Below are 24,254 nucleotides of genomic sequence, written 5' to 3'. Positions count from 1 at the left end.
GCTCGTCGGCCTCCTTCCCACTCAGAGTCCAGCTCTGGCCGCCGGCCTCTGCTCCGCAGCCACCGGGGCTGGCCGCCCCACCTTCCCTCCAACTCAGCCCTCCGCAGCCTCCCCTCCCGCCCGCACCCCTGCCCCGTGGGGCGGTTCACGTCCCAGCCCCACCCACTCAGCCTCGGTGAGGGACCGGCGCCCGCACACTCAGGGACGGCTGTCCCACTGCGGTCGTCCCCACGTGGGCTGCTCGGTTTGTGCTCCTGGGCTCCGGGTGCGTGTTCGGTTCCAGGGTGGCAGGGGCAGCTCGGGCGGGCCGGTCCCGAGACGCGGGACAGGGGCCACGCCGCGGCGGGAGGCGGACGCGGCCCGCGAACTCGGTGCCTGGGAGTGGACGGCGGAGGAGACGCAAAGGAGGCGGGGCGAGCAGTGGCCCTCATGTGGGTCAGGACAGCGGGCAGAGAACCGGAGGGGGAGCCTGGGAACGGGGTCCAGCAGAGAGACGGCAGGTGCAGTGGGCTCTGCCTGGGGACACCGGGGGACAGGGCGGGAAGGGTCAGAAGGAGAGGGGCCGAGTGGGGCAGGGACCCCAATCCCAGCGCACCCCCTGCCTCGCCGGGGGCAAGGACCCCTTCCCGACGGTCCCCTCTCGAGGGGGCGGCCCGTGGGCGGCGACCGCATCCCGACGGTCCCCGCCGTAGGGGGCGCCGTCTGGGCAGGAACCTTGCCCGCCCGCCCGCCAGCCGGGACTGCACAAACACCGCGCTTCCGGTCGCGCCTCCGGAAACGGAAGTGCTTGCGGGCCGCTCACTTCCTGTCGGGCGCCGGTGAGGCAGCGACCGCGGACGGTGAGGCGGCGGCGGCGGCTGCGGTGGGGGCGGGCGCGGCCTGGGCGGTGGGCGGCGGCCTCGCCCGCTGTCCCTTCCCGGGCGCCGGTGGGCGTGGTGCGGGGGGCGGCCGGGCGGCGGCCCAGCCCGGAGGCGGCGCGGGGCGGGGCGGGTTTGGGCTCGGCCGGGCGGCCGCGCGCGCCCCGCCCCTGGTCCTCCGCTCCCGGCGGGTGACTGTCCGGTTCCGAGCGCCGGCCCGCAAACGGCTTGTCTCGTGCCCCCCGCCCTAAGGAGCGGTCCAGGGCCTGCGGGCGCCTGCGACCGCCGACGCCCGCTCTTGGTCGCCGCCTGCCCCGCGATGGAAGTCGTGCGGGGTTAGCGTCGGTGGGGACGCTGGTCACCTGTCCCGAAGACGCCGGGACACAGACGCAGCCGCTGGTTAGGTTTTCCGCGTGGGTTCCTGCGTTTTCTGTCGCAGCAAACGGAGAGGCAGGAGCGCTCTCGCAGTAGGGTTCCGTGGAAAGAGAATGGGACGGCAGGCACAGAAATTAGCTAACAGTCCTTGGCGGGAATCCTCGAGTTTCGCGTTTGTCTGCGAGCACGTGGGATGGGAAGTGACAGACGTGGGGAGAGGACGGGTCTTTCTCGTGCCTTTGAGCAGGTGTGCACAGGACACATGAGTGGAAGTGGCAGTGCCCTAGCTGAGGTCGAGGGGACGCGTGTTTGTGCTCCCTCTCCTTCCCAGACGCTCGCCAGATGTCCCAGCTCCTGGGCGAGGCCCTTGGCGTATCTGGGAGTGAGGCAGGTGTCTCAGCATCTGCGCCCTGTCCCTTGAACCTGAGCAAAGGAGGACCTGTGCTTCTGCCCTCTTGCCTTTCTTTACCAGTCTGTTAAATAGTAGGAAACGGAATTTTGTGTGCTACAGACAGCAGTGATTTTGGGGAGGAATCATAGGATGTGTGCCGGGACTTCAGCTGGGGGTGGTGAGGTGTGTGCTGTCCCTGTGCTTCCATGTCCTCACTGAGGCGGCCTGGCGCAGCTGCCCAGCCCCTGCTCCCCACTTCAGCCTGCCCACATGGCAAAGGGCTGGTGGTGTGCAGGCTCTGGACATGAGAAAGTGGCCCTATCTCAGAAACAGAAGTGCCTTGGAGACTGACACCTGATGTGATAAGTGGTCTGGGGTTCTTATTCAGACATCCTCCATGTGTTCATGTCTTATACCTGTAAACGCCCCTACCCCACTTAAAGGTAACACTTTTTCCCTGTCTGTGTTCTGAAGGTTTGTCTTATTAAGAAATTAAGATATTTCATAATCCTAGTTCAACTTTCAGGTTTACTGGATTAATGATTTCAGATGCTCTCTTTATAGCTCCCTCATGCACAACTGACTTGGGGGGATGAGTTTTGTATCTGATATTTCCGCCTTCCTAACACATCTTCCCCTCTGTCCCCCTCCCCCCATGCACACAGGATGCCTCTAGTATGACAGGAGTGGAGATTCCACCTGCTTTTTAGCCATGAAGGAGACAGACCGGGAGGCTGTTGCGACAGCGGTCCAAAGGGTTGCTGGGATGCTTCAGCGCCCGGACCAGCTGGACAAAGTGGAGCAGTATCGCAGAAGAGAGGCCCGTAAAAAGGCCTCGGTGGAGGCCAGATTGAAGGTACGAGACCAGAGAGGCCATAGGCACCTGCATCACTCCCATGCAGGACAGAGCTGTTTGTCTTGAGTTTCAGATTCCTGCTTAACATCATCATTGTAGTTTTGCTAAATTAGACATTGTGATAATCTAGGAAAGAGGCAGAACAGAGCATTCCCTTTACTTGGCTCATTCCTTCAACGATATATTATCAATCATTAAATCTACAGGGAAGACCACAGGAATATTGAAAACACCAAAGGAGCAACTGCTTTAAGTACCTGCAAGTGTCTATTTGCTTTCTAAACAATACCAAAAGAACAACAGCTATCCTCATTATTGTAAGCTCTGCTACAGAGCGCCGCCAGAGAGCATTTTGTTTGGATCATTCCAGCACACGCTGTAGCAGGCTGACCATGTCCCAGGCGTTCTCCTGGCCCTGGGGAAGGAAGGAGGAGGAGAACAGACACGTTTATTAAGAGGGTGTGAGACTAAGGCAAGAAAGAAAATCCTTCTTTTTCAAGGTATTTTATGATTTGGATTGGTTTTCAACTTAATTCATATGAAGAGGTGAGGTTTTATTAAGATACCCACATTGAGTATAGTTATAAAATGTTGAAACTGTGGCCTGCTGTAGTTGACAGGCAGCAGAACCGTCTTGGGGATTTAAGAGCGTGCCTTTGAGGAGAGTTAATTCTCACACTGATAGGGCAGTGAGGTCACTCTCCCCTTGAAAACGTTATTACCGTCCAGGGAATGGCAGGCTTGGGGAGACAGGATGAGGATGGCTCATTTGTGCAGTGAAATATCCAGAGACCTGTTGGACTGATTTGAAACAGCAGTTTCATATTGATTTAAAAACAGTTGGGACCTGATGCATTTTAGTTGGAACTTTGATTTGTTCTGGCAACTTGTGGGATTAACTAACAATTATCAGTAGTGATTTAGAAGCCTTGTGTAGTCTGTTAAAATCATTGTGAATTATTTCTGAACCAACCTAAGACTCGGGTGAAAAGTATTCTGGCTTCAATTGTGCTGCCTGGTCTTTCCCTTCCCTTTCCCATCTACCTACTGCTGCTCTTTCATGCCCTCTCCCTTCTGGCTGTACGGCTTGCTGGATGGCATTGTGTTGGACCCACAGAGTGAGTCTGAATCTGTTATGTACCAGTTCTGCGCTGTGGGGCTGGCTGTCCTTGAGCTGAGACTGGTTCTGGCTGAATGGCAGGAGACCCCTCCCCACTAAAGCTGATGAGCAAGTCCCAACAGTTTTCTCCGCCTAGATAAGGCCTATTAGGAGACTGAGGGAATGCCTGGAAGATTGTGTATGTAGTTTTTCTTAAGATACCATTTAGGGCCAGCCCTAGTGGCCTAGTGTTAGGTTTGGTGTGCTCTGCTTTGGCAGCCTGGGTTTGGTTCCTGGGCATGGACCTACATCACTGGTCTGTCAGTGGCCATGCTGTGGTTGTGGCTCACATACAAAAAGAGGAGGATTAGCACCAGATATTAGCTCAAGGCAAATCTTCCTCAGCAAAAAATGAAAATAATAAAATAAAGATACCATTTCAGGGGTGGCCATGGGACCCAAGGCGTACCCACGGTTATGTCCAGCGTCTTCAGGCTGAGGGGTTGGATAAGGGAGTATTGTGAGGTTTTCTCAACAAAGCTTTAAATGGCGTTGTTGTCCTGTTGCGAGGCAGCAAAGAAAAAGTTACCTTGTGAATCAATAAAATCCTTGTTGAATTTTATTCCCTTTTCTTTGGGTATTGACTGTTCCCTGCCACGGAAATGTCTCTTTCCTGCACTTGAGCCTCCTGGGGAGGATTTGTTTGTGGCTGTCCCAGCTTTGCTCACCTGCATGGTGTCTCCCCTAGGCCGCAATCCAATCACAGTTGGATGGGGTGCGCACGGGCCTGAGCCAGCTCCACAATGCACTGAGTGACGTCAAGGACATCCAGCGGTCCCTGGCCGATGTCAGCAAAGACTGGAGGCAAAGCATCAACACCATCGAGAGCCTCAGGGACGTGAAGGATGCAGTTGTGCGACACAGCCAGCTCGCTGCAGCTGTGGAGAATCTCAAGAACATCTTCTCAGGTAGTCAGGCGGGGCTGCTACAAGTGCTCATCCCATGACTTGCACCTGCTTTCCTGGCTCTGTGGGTGACACAGAGGCAGTTCAAGCTTTTGTGCAGTGTGTTTTGTAGGCCTGCCTCTGTAGACAGTAGGTGTGATTCCCATCTGCTCAGTTAGTTTCTGTTTTGAACATGGATGGACAGGATCAGTTGAGCAAGTCAGGGCTAGTAGAATGCTTGCATCTGTCTTTGTCAGGACAGATGCCCCAAATGGGTGGATGAACACTGTGTGAGCTTCATGCCCTCAGCTGCAGTGTGGCTGTTAAGTCAGTAGACCGCTGGGACTCTGCGAGGTGCAGAAGAAGAAAGATGCAGGCACCACACGCCTGGAAGGAGCTTTTGGTTTGTGAGAGTAGCAGCCCTGTGGGTGGGACAGAGAGGGAGCAGTTCCCAGCAGGAGAGGTGACAAAGGAGAGCAGCAGTTCCCAGGTGGAGGAAGTGTGCATGGGCCAGGGCAGGGCAGGACAAGGCAGGGTGGCCAGGGATGAGGCATGCTCTGGAGTCTTAGCCGAGACTGGAGCAGGACCTGGTGAGTAAGGGTGCTCCACTGCCTATTCGGAAACAGTGTCAGCCACCACCTGGGCAGGGCTCCCTGTTGTGTTCAGTGCAGCCTCCTCACACTTGGTGCTGTGACAAGAGCTCCTCATCCGCTCCCCCAGAGCCCATCCTTCCTTCATCCCCTCGCCCTGTCGCAGTCACCAGCATCCCAGCAGGAAGCCTTGGGATAGTCTAAGCCCTGCCCTTCCTTTATCCCATGTCTGGTCTCAGTGAGTTCTTTCTGTCCTTCCCCAAATTCTGCTTAACCCCTGAGTGTAGTCTGGCACATTTCTTCCCATCTGCCCACCGCTGTGAATCCACAGCATGGGTCGCCTTGCTCCTGCCACATCATGTCTAGGTAACCTGTGTCCTGTTCAGCCCCTGTTCCTCTGGACTCCCCTTACACCTGTGTCTTACGGCCGCGATGTTGAGTCCCTGGCAACATTGCTCTGTGCATGCTCATCTTCCTGGGCACTTAGGGCTGTGTCCTCCCATGGATGGCACAGCACTGCCAGCTCCAAGGGGGTGCTCAGGAAGCAGCTCCTCTTGGTGACTGTTGACGGCTTGGAGTTGGAACAAAGTCCCCACGTCAGAACCTCCTTCACGACACTCAGCCATCGCCGTCCTAGTTGCTTTCCCTCCTCTTACAGCTTGCTGCTGACTGGCAACGTTTCCTTCCAGTCTTGTGAAGCCAACGCCAAATGAAAAAGTTGCTTCACTGGAAGCAGTTCATCCACAGACGTTGAAAGTAATTTTCTTTCCCTGGGGGACAAGTGAGGCTGCCATGTGTGCATGTTTTTGTTAGGAGGAGATTTTTATTGGGAGGATGTTGTGCCTGTTTGGCTTACTTTGGACTTTTTTCATTGCTTGTGATTCAGTAGTGCTGTGCACATAACATTTTTTCTTCCCTTCACTGTTTTTGTGGTAAAATATACCATATTTTACCAAAATATATATAAAACTTAGCATCTTGACCATTTTTAAGTGTACAGTTCTGTGGTATTAAATACGTTCATATTGTTTTGCTACTATCCCCACCATCCATCTCCAGAACTCTTTTCATCTTGTAAAACTGAAACTCTATGTCAGTTATATTGCAATAAAACCAAAAGAAAAAAAAAGCCTGAAACTCTGCACCTGTTAAATGGTAACTCCCCGCTTCCTCTCCCGCCAGCCCCTTACTAGTTACAGGTCTCTTCAGATTGTTTCTTCACGATTTAGTCTCGGATGGGTTTTGTGTTGTTAGGAATTTTTTGCTTCATTGAAGTTACCCAGTTTGTGGGTGTATAGTTGTTCATAGTACTCTGTTACAATCCTTTTTATTTCTATAGAATTGGTAGTAATGTCCCCACTTTCATTTCTGATTTTAGTGTTTGAGTCTTCTCTCTTTTTGTTAGTCCATCTAGCTAAAGATTTGTCAATTGTTGATCTTTTCAAAGAACCACCTTTGGGTTTTGTTGCTTTTCTCTATTTTTTTAGTCTCTGTTTCATCTATTTCTGCTCTAATCTTTATTATTTCCTTCTTTTTACTAGCTTTGGGTTTAGCTTATTCTTTTTCTAGTTCCTTAAATTGTAAAGTTAGCTTGTCAATTTGAAATCTTCTTTTTTAATGTCAGCAATTTATAGCTATACACTTCTCCTTAAGCACTGCTTTTCTTGCATCTTGTAAGTTTTGGTATGTCGTATGTTTGTTTTCATTCATCTCTAAGTATTTTCTAATTTCCCTTGTGAGTTCTTCTTTGGTCCATTGGTTATTTAGAAGTGTGTTTTTTAATTTCCACAATTTTGAAGTTTTTCCAATTTTCCTTCTGTTACTAATTTCTACCTTCATTGTGGTCAGACAACATACTTTGTGTGATAACTACCTTTTTAAATCTGTTGAGACTTAATCTATGGCATAATATGGTCTATCCCAGAAAACGTCCCATGTGCACTTGAGAAGAACGTGTGTTCTCTCGTTGGGTGGAGTGTTCTGTGTGTGTCTGTTAGATCTAGTTGGCTTATTGTGGTGTTCACACCCTGTTTCCTTACTTATCCTCTGTCTGATTGTTCTATCCGTTATTGTGAGTGGCATATTGAAGTCTCTGAATTATGATGGAACTGTCTATTTTTCCGCTTCTGTTAATTTTGCTTCATATATTTTGATGGTCTGTCCTCAGGTGTGTAAATGTTTATAATTGTTACGTCTTCTTGCTCTGTTGACTCTTATTAACATATAATGTCCTTTTTTGTCTCTTGTAAACTTTTCTGATTTAAAGTCTATTTTGTTTGATATTAGGATAGCTGCTCTGCTGTCTTTTGGTTACTGTTTGCACGGAATATCTTTTCCATCCTTTCATTTTCAGTCTTTGTGTCCTTGGATCTAAAGTGAGTCTCCTGTAGGCAGCATACAGCTGGATTATGTGTTTTTATCCATTCTGCCAATCTTTGTCTTTGATTGGGAATTTAATCCACTTACATTTAGAGTAATTACTGATAATGAGAGACTCAATTCTGTCATTTTCCCATTTGTTTTCTGTACGCCTTAGCAGCTTTTTCATCCTGTCATTTTCTGCATTACTCTCTTCTTTTGTATTTAGTTGATTCTTTTGTAGTGAAACATTTTACTTCCTTTCTCGTTTCCTTTTGTTTGTATTCTATAGATATTTTGTTTGTAGTTCCCACGGTGATTACATTTAACATCCTAAAGTTATTACACTCTAATTTGAATTTATACCACCTTAACTTCAATAACATACAAAACTCTGCTCCTGTACAACTCTGTCCCCACCCCTTTTGGTTGTTGGTGTCACAAAATTATATCTTTATACATTGTGTGTCCAAAATTAGTTCTGTTTTTTTGTTTTTTTTTTTTAAATTGGCACCTGAGCTAACAATGTTGCCAATCTTTTGGTTTTTTTCCTGCTTTTTCTACCCAAATCCCCCCAGTATGTAGTTGTATATTTTATTTAGTTGTGAGTCCTTCTAGTTGTGACATGTGGGATGCTGCTTCAACGTGGCCTGATAAGCAGTGCCATGTCTGTGCCCAGGATCTGAACCGGTGAAACCCTGGGCCCCCAAAGCAGAGTGTGCGAACTTAACCACTCGGCCACAGGGCTGGCCCCAGTTGTTTTTTTTTTATGCATTAGTGTTTCAAATTATTTAGAAAACTTAATGTGGAATTATAAAGCAAAGTTACAGTAATGCTAGCTTTGGACTAACAGTTTTTTTATTCTAAATGTATTTGTCTGTTAAATTATGTAGAACAAAAAGTAGAGCTGCAAATCACATTTACAGTAATAGTAGCTTCTGTAATTGCTCATGTATTTACCTTTACTGAGATCTGAATTTCTCCGTATAGCTTGGAGGAACTGTCTGGCATCCTTTCTTTTCACCACAGGACTCCCTTGAGCATTTCTTGCAGGTCATGTCTTGTGGTAACGGACCCTCAGCTTTGGTTTATCTGGGAATGTCTTCATTTCTCCTTCACTTTTGGAGGACAGTTTGCCAGTTGTAGGGTTCTTGGTTTACAGTTTTTTCTTTTAACACATTGAATATCCCAGCCCACTGTCTTCTGTCCTCTGAAGTTTATGATGAAAAATCAGCTGATAGTGTATGAGCATCCCTTGTGTGTGAGGAGTTACGTCTCCCTGGGTGCTTTCAGGACTCTCTGTCTGTCTTTGGTGTCTAGCACTTTGATTATAATGTGTCTTACTGAGAATCTCTTTGAGCTTTTCCTACTTGGAATTTATTGTGCTTTCAGATGCTTATATTCATGTCTTTCATCAAATTTAGTAAGTTTTCAACCATTATTCAGATAGTCTCTCTGCCCTTTATCTTTCTTTTCTCCTTCTGGGGTTCCCACAATGTGCATGTTCGTCTGCTTGACAGTGTTCCACAGGTCCGTCAAGCTCTGTTCACTCTTCTTAGTCTTTTTTCTTTCTGTTCTGCAGACTTGATAATTTCCATTGTCCTGTCTTCAAGTTTGCTGATTCTTTCTTCTGCATGCTCAAATCTGCCTTTGAATCCCTGAAGTAAATTTTTCACTTCAGTTATTGTACTTTTCAGCTCCAGAATTTTTGGTTTCTTTTTAGATTTTCATCTCTTCATAGGTATTTCCATTTTGTTCATGTATTGTTTTCTTGACTTTCTCCATGCCTTCCCTTAGTTCTTAAGCATATTTAAAACTTTGACTTTTAAAGTCTTTGTCAAGGAGTTGTGCCATCTGGTCTTTCTCAGGGATGGTTCCTGTTGATGTCCTCCAAATGTTTCTGTATTGCAAATTCTGTACAGCAAATGATGTCCTTCAGTGATGTTTCTTTTATTTTTTATTTTTTCTTTTGACTCTCCGTACTTTCCTATATCTTTATATGCCTTGTGACTTTTGTTGAACACTGGACATTTGAATTTAACAGTGTGGTAACTCTGGAACCCAGATTCTCCTCTTCCCCAGTGTGTGCTGATTTTTGTTTATTGTTTTTGTTTTTTTGATTGATGTAGGGTGTCTCTGTGCTAAGGATCAGGCTGGGATATAAACTTCAGGTCTTCTCAGGTCTTTTCTGAGTCTGTGCCTTTCCCTGGGCATGGGCAGTGAGTTTATAAATTCTCCTGTATGTGAGATTGCTTTTGAATGTCTTCCAAAAGGGAAAGAGAGAAAAATGAAAGGGGGAAAAGGCATCGGCCCTTTAAATCCCCTGAAAATCACTCCAGCTGGAGGGAGAGGGGCTCAAAGCAGTGTGGGTGGAGGGTACAGCAATGGCATCTGCCTCTGTATTTGCACCTCTCTAAACAGAAGCAGCAGTCAGCACTTGGAGCACAGATTCGCAATATTTGGAGGACCCTGGCTCCCACAGCCATATGTGGGCTGCTCCAGGAATACATGTTCGGCCTGGCTGGGGCTGAGGGCAGAGCTGGGTCTCTGCTACACTGCCAGGAGCTACAATGGGCCAAAATTCACTACAGTTTGCTGTCCAAGCCTCCCCCTGGAAGTTGCCAGCCTGCAGTAGACGCCTGAGTTTCAGAGTAGTTACTCAGATCTGTCAGTGCAGTATCGTCCTGGTCCCTCCTCCTTCACCATCTTCCCAGAATCCTACACCACCTTTTCCGTGGTTTTTTACAGCACCATCTTCTGTCTTCTTCCCTAGTGCCCGAGATTGTGAGGGAGACCCAGGACCTCATAGAACAAGGGGCGTTCCTGCAGGCCCACCGGAAGCTGATGGATCTAGAGTGCTCCCGGGACGGGCTGATGTACGAGCAGTACCGCATGGACAGTGGGAACACTCGTGACATGACCCTCATCCACAGCTACTTCGGGAGCACGCAGGGGCTCTCTGATGAGCTGGCCAAGCAGCTGTGGGTGGTGCTGCAGAGATCGCTGGTCACTGTCCGCCGTGACCCCACCTTGCTGGTCTCAGTTGTCAGGATCATTGAAAGAGAAGAAAAAATAGACAGGCGCATACTTGACCGGAAAAAGCAAACTAGCTTTGTTCCTCCTGGGAGGCCCAAGAATTGGAAGGAGAAGATGTTTGCCATCTTGGACAGAACTGTGACTACTAGAATCGAGGGCACGCAGGCAGACACCAGGGAGTCTGACAAGATGTGGCTCGTCCGCCACCTAGAAATCATAAGGAAGTATGTCCTGGATGACCTCATTGTTGCCAAAAACCTGATGGTTCAGTGTTTTCCTCCCCACTATGAGATTTTCAGAAACCTCCTGAACATGTACCACCAGGCCCTGAGCACACGGATGCAGGAACTTGCATCGGAGGACCTAGAGGCAAATGAGATCGTGAGCCTGTTGACGTGGGTCTTAAACACCTATGCAAGGTAACTCCAGCTTTACGTCTTGGGTTTTCTTTTACATAGAAACTGTGTATGAAAACATACCAACAGACAGTTTCTCAAGAGCTCCTGAGCCCTTTTGCTCCAGACAGGTGCTGGGCACCCACGGGCATTGTTTTCTGGTTAGTGAAAGTCTCCTTTCCAGGCCATCTGGGGGGGCATCCTTGAGGTCAGGGCCCAGCCTCTGGGTTGTGAATGCTCTTGTGTTGGGTGGTGCCTCTGCCCTTGACGTCCCATCTGTATTGGGCAGTTAGTTTAGCATTGGGCTCTTCTGTGCTGCTGAGGACTCACCAGGCACTAACCTGCTTCCTCCCCATTGCACTGTGAGCAGGTGGCTTCACCCTGTTGGACAGGTGAGGACATGTGGGTCCAGGAGGCCCCGTGACCTGTACAATCACTACTGCTGAGGAGACACCACCTTCCCCCTTCTAACTCCCCCGGGTTGGGTTTCTTCTCACCAGTATGCTGGAAAATCAGGCGTCCTTTTTGCATTTCAGCCTTGAGGCTCTGTCACTTCACAAAAGGGATGTGTACCACTTCATGCACATATTAGTTTGAGATAGGGTTTGAAAAACAAAGCAATGGTGGGGTATCCTAAAATTCTTTAAGATTAGCTAGCTGAGAGGAAAACATTTTAAATTTGCATGGTTTTGTGAATAGAAAACAGTATTAAGTACTGTATTGGAATTTTTTTTGTTTGTGTTTCGTTTTTTGGTAACTGTTTATAGTAGAGATATGTACATTTCAATACAGAAAACTTAAAGAGAAAGAAATATCTCATCACCCATAGGCAGTGTTGATCATTATGGCTGGCGCTTTGGGAGCCTCGCTGTGCTGGGCCTGGGCCTCCTGTGTGCTGCCCTCACTCAGCCTGTGAGTCAGCGGTTGTCAGGATCACCCATTCTAGGCCTTCCCTGTGCAGGCCTCGACTTGCACGTTGCCCCGTGTGGAAGGCACTGTTGTGATCATCTCCATTTGCTGTGTGAGGAAACTGAGGCACAGGAGTAACATGCCCAAGTTCACACAGCCAGGGAGTGGGAAGCAGGATTTGAATCCAGGCGCTGGGCCCTCACCGTGATCTGGCCACCAGACTGTGGGGTGTGCATTTGTATGCCATGCACTGTTTTGTGTCTTGATTTTGTTTTTCAGTCACCACATTGTTAGCGTTTTTCTGTCCTTGGGAATTCTTTGACAGCTTCATGTTGCTCATCACGTTCTGTCACACTGGACCTTTCATGGGAGAAGTTGAACTGCTTCAGTACTAGAACATTTTCATGCCGAATTCAGGTTCTTGGGATAAAAAGAATCTACATTAAGTAAATGGTCTTAATGTTTGCAGAGTTTTATGAAGTACTTTTTCACTCAGGAAGACCTTGGATTTCTTATCAATGGTGGACTAACTATTAATATTCAGTGTTGTCATTTTAAACACATATTTAGGGAATGCAGCATAAGGCATGTGAATTTTCCAAACAATTGAACCTTGGACTTCTAAGAACTCACCATGTACCCAAGTATTACCTGTTTTTTATGAGAACTTTTTGCAAAATGTGGTCCGTACCCCTGCCTTCTTAGGCACAGTGCACTAAGCATGGTGTGACTTCTCCATACTGACTGGTGTGTCACTGTCAGCCTCGTGTTCTCTGCTCTGGTCCTTCTCCTCCCGTGGGGACCAGCAACGTTCCCTCAGCAGCTTGTATTTCTAAACAACAGCATGGGTTTATTATTCCCCTAGTTAATAGAACGTGTCTGTTTAGCACCTCCTGTTTGCTAGGCTCTGGTCTTCCCCACGAGGTGCTGTGGATAGAACAGATCTCGCCTGCATGGGGCTCCTTTCTTGAGTGGAGCCTTCAGCACCCCATGACATGGGCACGATAGGCCAGGGCCAGGATTGAGGTGCCTTAGGTGGCTGCGCAGCCAGCATGCCTCTGCCCCTGCCCAGCACTCTCCACAAGGCCCCATCTCCCCTCCTTGACCAAGCAGTTAAGGGTGGTTGGGTATTTGTGTGTCAAAAGAAATAGCAACACTTACTTGAGAATTTTCTCTCTGTTTCCCTGGTAATTAGTCTTTCTCGCTCCTGGTTTTCGCTGTAGCACAGAGATGATGGGGAACGTGGAGCTGGCCCCAGAAGTGGATGTCAGTACCCTGGAGCCTTTACTTTCTCCAAACGTGGTCTCTGAGCTACTGGACACGTACATGTCAACTCTCACTGTGAGTAGAGCAGCGTGCAGTCATTGAAATAGGCTGAATCCAGTGTACAGATGGCTCTGTCGGCTCCCTGTGAGTCGGGCTGTAACTGATGCCAGTGGGCAAAAGAAGGCGGGCAAGAAACCCATCCTGGTGTTGGCTTCCTAGGGAACTGCGGGCTCTGTTTCTGGGAAATTGGGTCTTGAAATGTACATTTGCTAGTTAGATATGGAGAATGCCACATCTCTGGCCTTGGATCTGGAGATTGTCTAAGGTGTCCATTCTGCAGAAATGGATACCTCCTCTGGCTGGAGGAATGAGCCTGCCTGTTCCTGGTAGGGACTGTCCTGCTGATGTGCAGTGGCATCTGCCAGCTTCTTGGCACTGAGCCCAGGAGTGGGAGGGTGGCAGTTAGGGGACCAAAAGCTGCCCAGTGGCCCCAGGCAGTCTTAGGGTGAGATGAGGTCAGGGTTTGCTTCCTGGGGCAGTGTTCTAAGTGAGGCACTGAGGCCCACGCCAGGAAGCAGGCAGGGGCTCTGTGCTCCCGAGGTGATGGCAGTGGCGCCTGGCCTTTCATGGACAGGCCTACTGGAGGAGTGTTGGCCTCGGTCTTCCCAGTGCTTCTCACTAGCCTGGCCTGTCCTCCAGCGTGATGGTCGCCACAAGGTTAAGTCAGTAGAGGCTGGCGGGGGCACCACCCGCCATGGAGGTGGCTCCTGGGACAGCCTCTTTGGCATCCCCTTGTTTGAGAACAGAGATTCCCAGGGCGCTGTATTTGGCTTCCACAGCTGCACCACTGAAGAGAGGCCGTTTGGCTTGACTCAGAGGGTCCTGTTCTGTTCTTCCTTTCTCTGTGATGCTCAACTGCCCTTAGTCAAACATCATCGCCTGGCTGCGGAAAGCACTAGAGACAGACAAGAAAGACTGGATGAAAGAGACTGAGCCTGAAGCTGACCAAGAAGGGTACTACCAGACGACGCTCCCTGCCATCGTCTTCCAGGTGCCGTCTGGGGTTCCCGGGTCGTTAATGGGTCTTTAATGGGCTCCGCGGGTTTTACAAAGGAACACAAAGTGCCTCGGTTTGTAGTAAAGATGGAGCCCTGCCTGACCCCTCAGGTCCTCTCTCTTGTCTTCTTGCCAAGTAGTTTTGCCTAAAGTCACTTTGGTTTTCCTAATCTTTTTGGATTTGAACTAAAACATAATTATGTGTTATTTGTGGTTGATGCTCAAATTGGAGTTTGCTTGTTTAATGTTTCCTGATGTTGTTAATGGCCAAGATTTGTCTTCATAAATGCTGCATAACTGAGTCTAACACGATGGATTTTGGGAAGAGTCCTTTGGACTTTCACGATAATCATGCCTTCTTGCAGTTAATTTACTTTTTAGTACCCAGCCCCCTGCTGGTGTCCTCCTGTTTCCTTCCTCTTTTTTCTTCTGGCCCATTGAATTTTCTTCCTTTGAGTAATGCTGCTGGCAGGAGGGCTGAGTCTTGTTAGAATGTTTGTATAGGACTCTGTCTGGTGACCCAGGGCTTGGCTTCCAGTCGGACAGAAATGAGTGCTGGGGGGTGTCTCTCTGGGTGATGCCATCAGTTAGAGACGGATGGGTCCTCACCCTCTCCTTTCTTTTCAAAACTCTGATGTTCATAACAAGGACCTGGGGTGAGCTCTGCCTGCTGGCTGTGCTCCAAGTCCGGCTCCTCTCGGCAGCAGAGTGTATCCACTTCTTAAGAACTCCACATCACAAGTCACAGCCCAGCCCTGCACCCGTGTGACCCAAGCCACACCACCCTCCAGGGCCCCGTCTCCCTGTCGCTCAGGGAGAGTCCACATTGCCCCATTTGTGGAGACGAGCCCATGGCAGGACATTAGGGAATGGATCGCTTGGTTTTTTTACCCAATGAGAAAGGCATTTGTTTGTTTAACTAACTTTGTTATTTTTCAAGTGGTTTCATTTTTTTCTTTGAATTTGGGCTATCCTAACTACCGGTTAGCAAATGGGGTTTATATAATGAGAAACCTGAACTTTTGTGAGTTTATAGCAAAATTCATAAGTTCTCCAATTTTTAGATGTTTGAACAGAATCTTCAAGTAGCTGCTCAGATAAGTGAAGATTTGAAAACAAAGGTACTAGTTTTGTGTCTTCAGCAAATGAATTCTTTCTTAAGTAGGTACGTATTTCTGTCCATGTCCTCTTTTAGAAAGTATGTGTTTTTAAAAATTAAAAGCAAAAATTTGTTGATCTTAAAATGCCTGATATTAAAAAAGAACTTAAGCCTGGATTTGCTGTGATCACCTTTGATGTTGATATTGAGAAATGCAGGCCTTTTCTCCTTATCTTCCTTTGATTGGTTACACCATCCCCTGAAACCCTAGATGAGACCTGCCGCCGAGTCCTCCACAGCATGGCTGGCACTGCACAGCACTGGAGTTAGAGCTTCTCCTTTGGGTATCTGTCCTTCCTGTTGTCTGAATGTCCTGGGGGCCGGAGGAGGACAGCGCCAGGCACAGTGGTCACTCCACATTCCCACCACTGTGGGAGAGCACCTGGCGGAGCTGACCCTTGACAGGGGGACTTGGAGACCTTGTCTTCAGGATGCCTGACTCCCTTTGAATTGTTCCTGAAGAAGATTTTCAGACCTGTAGAGAATGGCTTAAAAAAACCATTTACCCGTCAGTCGACCAGATTCAAAAGCTGTTCCTTTAAAGCCGGCTACCCCTACCCACTCTGCTGAAGTTCTTGGAAGTGGATCCCAGGCATTGTGGCATTTCACGCCTACATGCTCTACCCCAACTGCAGTGCCGTCAGCCCACACAGACATTAGCATTCATTCCATGGGACCCTCTGACCCCAAGTTTGTATTGGGTTTTCCTGGTGGTCTCACATCTGCCTTGCTGTAGTTATGTATTCAGATGGGTTAGCAGGAGGCCTGGATCGCATATGGTCCTTTGGGGTCTTGGGTCTCTGGACAGTGGAGCAGGCCCTGCCACCTCCAAGCCACTGGCCATGGAGACACACAGATCCTCCTCCAGCCTGTCCTCAGACTGTTGTCTGCCCATGAAGCACAAGTTGGCTCTAAAGGCTTGTGGGATTACTCTTTGTGTATTTATTGTTTTGGAAAAACTTTGCTTAGGTAGTGTGTGCACACCACACTGCAGCACGTCAGGAGATGCAAGTCCCTCTGTCCTGCTCTGGCGGCTCAGGTGCTGACAGCTGTGCCCGTCAGTTGGGTTGCCCTTGGCTATCTGACGAGGAGTCATGGCTGAGTTAATCCTTTCGTTAGAGGAAATGAGGTGAAAATCTTAGGTAAAGAGGAAGTTTTCCCCATCAACCTCAGCTCTTTGATCACCTGACCCATACTTTGGACAGAAAAGTGGAGTAAATGCTTAATTATTTCCCTTTAATTGCCAATTTTCACTTTGCCCCGTTCTTAAGATCTATTAAAAATATACACAACACATCATACTAGTCTTCCAGTCCTGTGTATGTCTGAGAGTCCTCATAATAAGTTCAAAAATAAAGTATGTAGCCATCTCATTTGTTTGTTTTCTTAATGTCTAAAGAGTCTAATTTATTTTTCATTTGATTTCTTCAGGGAAAGATTTGATAGTGTTCTCAACACTATTGTATGAGTTTCTAGGCGAATTGAATGTCGGATACAATAAGAATACTTTTCCAAGTACAATGAAATATTTCAGAATTATTTATATAATCAGAATACTGAACCATATTTTAAAGCCTAATGTAAAGTTAATTTTTAATCCATTTAAAATGATCAACTCCTCTGTTCTATTAGTATAGATCTTCCAAAAAAATTTCATTTTTAGAGACTCATCTCGTTAGATGTCAGTGATACAGAATTCATTAGGCATGAGGTCAGTGTGGTGTTTGGAACCCTCTTGGTTATCCTTAACGCTGCTCTTGATGTGGGCTGTGTGTCTGCAGATACAAAGAGGAAGCTCAGCTGTATAAGGAAGAGCACCTGAAGAACCGGCAGCACCCTCACTGCTACGTGCAGTACATGGTCGCCATCATCAACAACTGCCAGACCTTCAAGTGAGTGGTCCTTACGGAAAGTGGAGCTCAGCAACGAAAGAAAGATGGGGTGAGGACACTCAGCCACTTCACTGAGCCTTCATCATTTCCTTGCAGAGAATCCATAGTAAGTTTAAAAAGGAAGTATTTAAAAAGTGAAATGGAAGAAAGTATATCTCTGAGCCAGCCAAGTATGGATGGGATTCTGGACACCATTGCGAAGGAGGGCTGCGGCAGCCTGCTGGAGGAGGTCTTCCTGGACCTGGAGGTGAGCCGGCTCTTTCCTCCTCTCATTTTCTAGACTGAAAACAGTGTTTCTATTCCACCCTCCAGCACACATACTGAACTATATACCGTGTGAGCCGTAACGTCGCGTTTGTCTCCAGTCACAGTTAAAGTGCTACCGCTTTCCTGTGACGTGGTGGCTTTGTGTGATGTGGGCCTAGAGTTTGAGTCTTTCTGATGCACAATTAAATAGGGACTCCCAGTAAATATTAAAGAGACTAAACTACTTAGTGGATTACAAAATAGAAACAAGTATATAGAAAGAGGACTGATTATATTTATGAGCAAATTCTTGATACTAAAACCAAATTGAGAACATGTACACGTGCACACACATCTCATAGGCCCGTCTCAGTTTTGAATAAAGATACAAAACAAAGTCATTAACTAAATGCATTTAGCATTGTATCAAAGGCATAACACACCATGAACAAGTAACGTTTATTTCAGAAATACAAAGATGATTCAGCATTATATAAATATATTAGCAGAAAGCAGGTACATTTGAAAAATGAAACTCTGATTGTCTCAGGCCCTGCTGGGAAGGAGGTCCTGGGAGGGTTGGTGGGGTTATCTCATGACATCTGTGACTTCCTCAGAAACAGGCTAGAAAACAAATGTGTGCATTTGAAATTATTCCAAAATATTTGAAAAGACAGTATAATAGAAAAGTAGGCAAAGGGCATGAATAAGCATTTCACAGAAAAAGGATTACAGATATCCTAAATATGAAACAAAATGCTCCATCTCACTCATCTTCTTCAAAGGAAAACAAATTAAATATTATTTGTTGCTTAGCAGGATGGCAAGGATTAAAAGCGTTGGTTCCACCCAGCGTTGCTGAGGGCCTGAGGAGAGGCCCTCCCTCATACACTGCAGAACCAGGCCAGTGTTCAGAGGGCAGTCAGGAGACAGTTGTCAGGGTTTTCCTTTGCATAGTTTTTGACCCAGCAATTCACTTTTAGGAATTTCATCTGCAGAAATATATAGATTCACTGCAGCATTCTTTATGATTGCAAAATGTGAAAAATTTTAAATGTCCATCAGAATTGGGTGACTAAATTACAGTGTGTCCATATAATGTATGTAGTCATTAAAGGTAAAATGTGCATGCACAGATGCCTGCGTATCTAACACAAGTTCATCACAGAAATTACATGTAGTATAAATCCCATATAGTTAAAGTAGGAATTTGCAGATTACATACAGTAGAGTTTTTACATGATAGTCTGTTGCTGTCGTAGTCAGAATATTAGTCAGACGTAACAAGCTGGGCTCTGCAGCTCCTCTCTCCCTATGCCCCTGACTTGGGGACAGTGTCCAGGTGGTGCTTTCTGTGGTCTGTGCTTTTCAGCAACATCTTGGTGAGCTGATGACAAAGAAGTGGCTCTCAGGGTCGAACGCTGTGGACATCATCTGTGTCACTGTGGAAGACTATTTCAACGACTTTGCCAAGATTAAGAAGCCATATAAAAAGGTAAGCATGTGGGGCCTGGTCGTGTGGTGTGAGCTCACCTGCATGCTGGAGCCCATCTGGCGTCTTGTGTAGAATTCAGTGTCGAGTTTGTTCTTTGAGTGGAAGTTCTTGGGTGGTTTTGTTAACCCAAGGCAGGTAGGAGACATCATGTCTAAAGATAAGATAGAGGTGGAGGTGATGCGGCTTCTGAGTGAAGATTGAGCGTACTCATCCAACTTTACTGCCTCCCAACACCCTGCTAAACCCATATGGCTGCAGACCTGGAAGCCTGCAGGTGGTGGGGACCCCTCAAAGGGCTGGTAGGGCCAGTGGCCATGGCTCCAGTGAGAGGGCAGGGGAGAAATGGTGGTTCTCTCTCCAGATCTCCACCTAGGGCATACTACGGGCTGCAGGCCTTTCTCTACTCCGGTAGAGGCCCCTGAGAACCCCGGAGCCCCACTGCAAATGGGAGAACGAAGGGACCACGTGCACAGAGCCCTGTGTCACTCCGCAGTCTGAGTCTTCTCAGGTCTTATCATAAAATGCGGCCATCTCCTCTTGGAGGGCCTGGGCGTCTTTCCTCTGGTGTATTCTCAGCACCTGATACAGTTTTTGCTGTCCTTGCTCTTGAAAGTATTACTTTTTCAAATCAGGCTTTCTAACTGTTTCTGATTTATAGAAATGTAAGTGGTTTTGATAGATTGACCTCACATCCAGACACTTTGTAGAGCTTTCTGATTGTTCCTAGGATTTGTCTCCAGATCCTTCCAGGTCTCTGTGTAGACGCTGGTTCCGTGGTGAACAATGACACTGTGTGTTTTCCTTTCTGGCCCTGACACCTCTTCTGTCTCATCTGCACTGGCTAGGACACCAGCACAGTGGGCATCCTTGTCTAATTCCTAGTTTTAAAGGAAATTCTTCTAATTCTGCCATTAAATGTGATACTTTTGGCCACCCTAGACTGCAGTCAAAGGAGCTGGGGTATTTGGTATTTGGGGACAAATTCCAAAAAAAAGTGACAGTTGCAGATCCATCTAACTAATTTGTCCCTTCACAACTGTCAGGAAGCCTCTGGTTAGAGTTCAGTGAGGCCAGCTCTGGCCAACTTTGAATTTCTTGTTGTTTGCACAGTTTTGAGTGACACCTTTAATTAAACATTTTGTTTAATTTAATTGTGTCTGACAAGCCTGTATGTGAATGCCTCAGACCAGGGGCTTGTTGTCTCAGCCCGGTCTCGGTGGCTCATCTCTGGTGCAGTTGGGAGCTCATGTGCCTAAAGTGAGAGCTGGGAGCCGTCAGAGCAGCATACATCCCTTAGACCCACCCTCGGCTGCAGCTCCATGTGCCTGCTGGGTGCCATCTTACTTTGTCTTGTTTAGGGCCGTTGGGGGTCCCCCCTCACTTTGGTGCAGAGAGTGGAGCCTCCTGGCCTCGCCAAGTAGACGCAGCTTCTTTTGTTTGGTCTTTGGGCTTTGATGTGGGATGATTGCCTGGTGCCAATCTCCCACGGAGGGTGGGCTCTGGCAGGAGCCGAGGTTTCCCTGTGTCCCCACATGTGGAGAGAATCATGGCCTTCTGTGAAACTTCCCCATGTGTATGGACTTGGGGTTTCTCTTTCCTCTGAAGCTCCTGTCACACCATCTCCAGAGACTGGAAGTTGAATAGCCTTCTGTGAATGAGACACAATGTGTGCACTTCACACTTCAGTCCTCTGGGCCTGTCAGTCTGTGAGGGCCGGGTCCCCAGTTCCCCCTTGAACCCACAGTCCACCCTTAGGGTGAAATGCTCAGCGACGCACACAGGTTGGGGCAGAGCGAGGAGAAGTGGACATGAATCACCCAGAGGGGGCTGTGAGCCACTGGTGGGAGTCTCAGGAAAGCAGGTGCCACAGAAGCCGTTGTGCAGTGACGTCTGCTCCACCAACAATGTGTCAGACGAGACTGCAAGCAGACGTCCCGTTTGGGGAGTCTCTTCTGTTTGCTTCCTAGATTGGAATGTAGGCAGCTATGGTGCAGTCAGTTCCATCAGGTCCCCCCGCACGGCTTCTGGCTGGTGCGTTGCCCATGCTGCAGGCGTGTCTCTGACAGCTTTCCTTTCACCATTTACTCTGTGGGAAGATAGTGACTACTGCTGTGACTTTCTAAATAAAATTCATAATGAAAATGCTTGTTTAGCTTAATATGTTTACTTCAAAATCCTGCCATTTGGGCCAGCCCTGGTGGCCTAGTGGTTAAGTCCAACAAGCTCTGCTTCAGTGGCCCGGGTTCAGTTCCCAGATGTGGACTTAACACCACTCATCTGTCAGTGACCATGCTGTGGCAGCAGCTCACATACAAGAAGAGGAAGATTGGCAGTGGATGTTAGCTCAGGGCGAATCTTCCTCAGCAAAAACAAAACAAAACAAAAAACAGAAAAATAAATAAAACAAAATCCTGGGGCCAGCCTGGTGGCGTAGTGGTTAAGTTCGCACACTCCACTTCGGCAGCCCTGGGTTCGTGGGTGCAGACCTACACACCACTCATCAAGCCATGCTGTGGTGGCATCCCACATAAAAATCAATAGAGGAAGATTGGCACAGATGTTAGCTCAGGGACAATCTTCCTCACCAAAAAATTTTTTTAAAGAAACACCCTGCAATTGGTATTAATGAGAAATGGGAGGAACGTGCTCTACCCTCTTCATGGGTTGACCTAGATTTACATTAAAGCCTTCATGTCTGCCAGAACTGACCGCTTGTTTGCTCCTCCAGAGGATGACGGCCGAGGCACACCGGCGCGTGGTGGTGGAGTACCTGCGGGCCGTCATGCAGAAGCGCATCTCATTCCGGAGCGCCGAGGAGCGCAAGGAGGGTGCTGAGAGGATGGTCCGGGAGGCTGAGCAGCTCCGCTTCCTGTTCCGGAAGCTGGCCTCTGTGAGTGCTGCTGCCCTTGCGCCATCTCAGAGTTAGCTGTGATTCACAAGGGCTACTCTGTGCTTATTTTTCAGCTTCCACCCCCAGGACTTTTTAGGGCAGTTGATCAGAATCAGTCACTTCAGGGACCAAGTAATGGTTGATTCTCGTTTTTTTGTAAATAGGAGGATCTCTGTGCAGATCTTTCTGACCTTGTGGCTGGGGGCACGTGCGCTCAGGGTGATAGCTTCTGGTGATGGTGTGTAGCCAGACCTGATGCTCATGGATCCCTGTCCCTCATGAGAGTGCTGGGGCTCATGCTCAGATGCTGATTGACTTCAAATAGGGTGCTCCCCACCCAGGCTCTCCCCACTCCATCTCGATGCTGAGTGCTCATGCAGAACGGCCCCACTGTGGGAATGAATCTTGAGGTGTTGATGTGGAAGGAAGGAGCTGGGCTTGCCAGCCACATGCCCTTGGCAGAGAGAGAGCTCAACAGAGAGCAGTGTGCATGCTGCCCATCACCACTGCACCCTGTCTCCTAGGGATTTGGTGAAGACGCAGACGGGTACTGTGACACTATCATAGCGATTGCAGAAGTTATCAAGCTGACAGACCCTTCTCTGCTCTACCTGGAAGTCTCGACTCTGGTCAGCAAATACCCAGACCTCAGGTAACTGTGTTCTGCTTCAGCTAGAATCTGTGGAGCAGCAGCAAAGTCATTCCTGAGGTCACCGGGAGTGGGAGAGTCCTGGGCTTTAGGCATGAGCCCCATAGGGGTGACGGTGCGGCGGGTCCAGGCCTTTGTGAGGACGAGTTGTGCAGATGACAACCGCAAGCAGACTGGGCTTCTGAGAACAGTGTCGGATGCAACACATCCTGTGTGCCCTCCTGCCAGGCTGCAGTTCACATACCTCCTCAGTGTCGGAGTGCGGGGGCGGGGGGCATCACCATGCTCGATGCGCTGGGTGGGAAGGTGGCAGAGCAGAGTGGTTTTAGGGAGCTTGTCTTGTGCTGTGTTTGTAGTGGGATCAAAGAAGGGAGCCTACATGCCACACTCAGCCAGGACACCCTCTCTCCTGTGTGAGAGAAGGGCCTGCCCACCGTGCTTGCTCCAGGCCCCCACCAACCTTCGTGAACACACCCAGGATGCCTGGCAGCTCCTCTTTGTGCTGTTGCTCTGGGCCTGCATGAAATGGGAAGAGCCGGCGGTCCTGTTTGCCCTCTACAGCCCTCCCACTCTAGTTAGGCAGTCTGATAAACACATATTTAGAAAAGCAACGTTTAAAAACTTTGCAATTGTAGATTGAACAAAAAGAACACAGTAAGATGAAAACTCAGGCTTCTCTCCCTCTGGCATGACAAGGGAGACTTGCCTTTTATCCACAGCCGTTGATGCCCGTTTTGGGGCCTTCAGTATTGGCCATGGGGGTGAGCGGCTGTGGGTATATCCCTGACGTACCCCTGACGTCTCTCACCCCGTCCTGCAGGGATGACCACATCGGTGCACTGTTGGCTGTGCGAGGGGACGCCAGCCGGGACATGAAGCAGACCATCATCGAGTCACTGGAGCAGGGCCCAACGCAGGTGAATCCCAACTACGTGCCCATCTTCAAGGACATCGTGGTTCCCAGTCTGAACGTAGCAAAGCTCCTCAAGTAGCCTGTTGGTTTCCAGCCTGTGTGTGTCTCTGCCCTCATCGTCCCACACTGGAAACGTAGGGCAGCGGAGTGACTCATGGACCCATGAGAGACATCTTGGTTCCATGTACCTGCCTCACAGTGCCGAGTGCACTGTTTCTTGAAGAACCAGCACTCTGCTGGCCTGGGTCTTCTGGCTTCCTCGTTCCATCCTCTTGAGGCAGGGTTCTGGTGCAAAATGCCTTGTGGTAGTTGTCTTCACTCCCCTCTGGGCCTTCCCTCACTTCTGCAAAGTATAAACACTTCTGAAACTCTGCTGCTTAATAAAAGAGTCTAAACGTCTGCAGGGAGATGAAAACTTCCCAGTTGGAGGATTTTCTTACTAGTGATGATCTTATGATGCCCAGAAACTGCTTGGTTGTCAGATACGTTATTTAAAGGTTGCTCTTCGGCTTGGGCGTGGGGCCTGTGTCCAGTGGCTCAGCGTGCAGCCCCCTCTGCTGATGTCCCTTGTCTTGCGCTGCGGGCTCTTATATGCTGGGCCCCCGCCCTGTCACCCTACTGCTGGGGTCCAGCTGGGGTCCCTCAGGCAGGCTGCTCCACACCCTCCCAGGAAGCAGACCCGAGAGCAGACGGTGTAGCAGGTAAGTCGTCACTGGTGGAGGGCGATGCCGAGAGCATCAGGTCTGGGAGAAGCATGTGTGAGTGTGAACCTTTATCTGCTGCATGTTTCAGGCTCTGAGTTGTGCTTCCTCCTGACACACGGCCCTGGCAGCGCCCTGTCTTGTTCAGTCATCTCTCCATGGCATCTTCCTTCAACG

General features: G+C 48.7%; 1 protein-coding gene across 6 annotated transcripts; it reads left to right on the top strand.

The window, feature by feature from the left end:
* The first annotated feature begins 137 nt into the window (after positions 1-137).
* On the top strand, positions 138-23,775 carry EXOC3 (exocyst complex component 3). 6 transcript variants are annotated; one of them, XM_023625905.2, is made up of 13 exons: positions 138-265; positions 2,289-2,479; positions 4,327-4,546; positions 10,244-10,925; positions 13,034-13,151; positions 14,002-14,127; positions 15,197-15,297; positions 17,073-17,183; positions 17,280-17,430; positions 18,802-18,924; positions 21,653-21,814; positions 22,339-22,466; positions 23,284-23,775. In XM_023625905.2, the coding sequence occupies exons 2-13, from the start codon at positions 2,336-2,338 to the stop codon at positions 23,453-23,455; spliced, it is 2,238 nt and encodes a 745-aa protein (XP_023481673.2). In that variant the 5' UTR covers positions 138-265; positions 2,289-2,335; the 3' UTR covers positions 23,456-23,775. The 6 variants fall into 6 exon arrangements, with proteins under 6 accessions (XP_023481673.2, XP_023481674.2, XP_023481672.2 ...); XM_023625906.2 differs by having other exon boundaries at positions 155-500; XM_023625904.2 differs by lacking the exon at positions 138-265 and adding an exon at positions 665-839.
* Positions 23,776-24,254: the final 479 nt, after the last annotated feature.

Source organism: Equus caballus, chromosome 21 (genome assembly GCF_041296265.1).
Source record: "Equus caballus isolate H_3958 breed thoroughbred chromosome 21, TB-T2T, whole genome shotgun sequence".
Classification (NCBI taxonomy): Eukaryota; Metazoa; Chordata; class Mammalia; order Perissodactyla; family Equidae; genus Equus; species Equus caballus.
Note: the sequence above shows the minus strand (reverse complement) of the source record. Positions and strands in the feature narration are given on the sequence as shown.

What these genes read in the sequence shown, in the direction of transcription:
- EXOC3 (XM_023625905.2), top strand. Translation starts at nt 2,336, where the DNA reads ATGAAGGAGACAGACCGGGAGGCTGTTGCGACAGCGGTCCAAAGGGTT. An exon ending in TCTCAAGAACATCTTCTCAG is followed by an intron (nt 4,547 to 10,243) that starts GTAGTCAGGCGG and finishes CTTCTTCCCTAG; the next exon opens with TGCCCGAGATTGTGAGGGAG. An exon ending in AACAACTGCCAGACCTTCAA is followed by an intron (nt 17,184 to 17,279) that starts GTGAGTGGTCCT and finishes ATTTCCTTGCAG; the next exon opens with AGAATCCATAGTAAGTTTAA.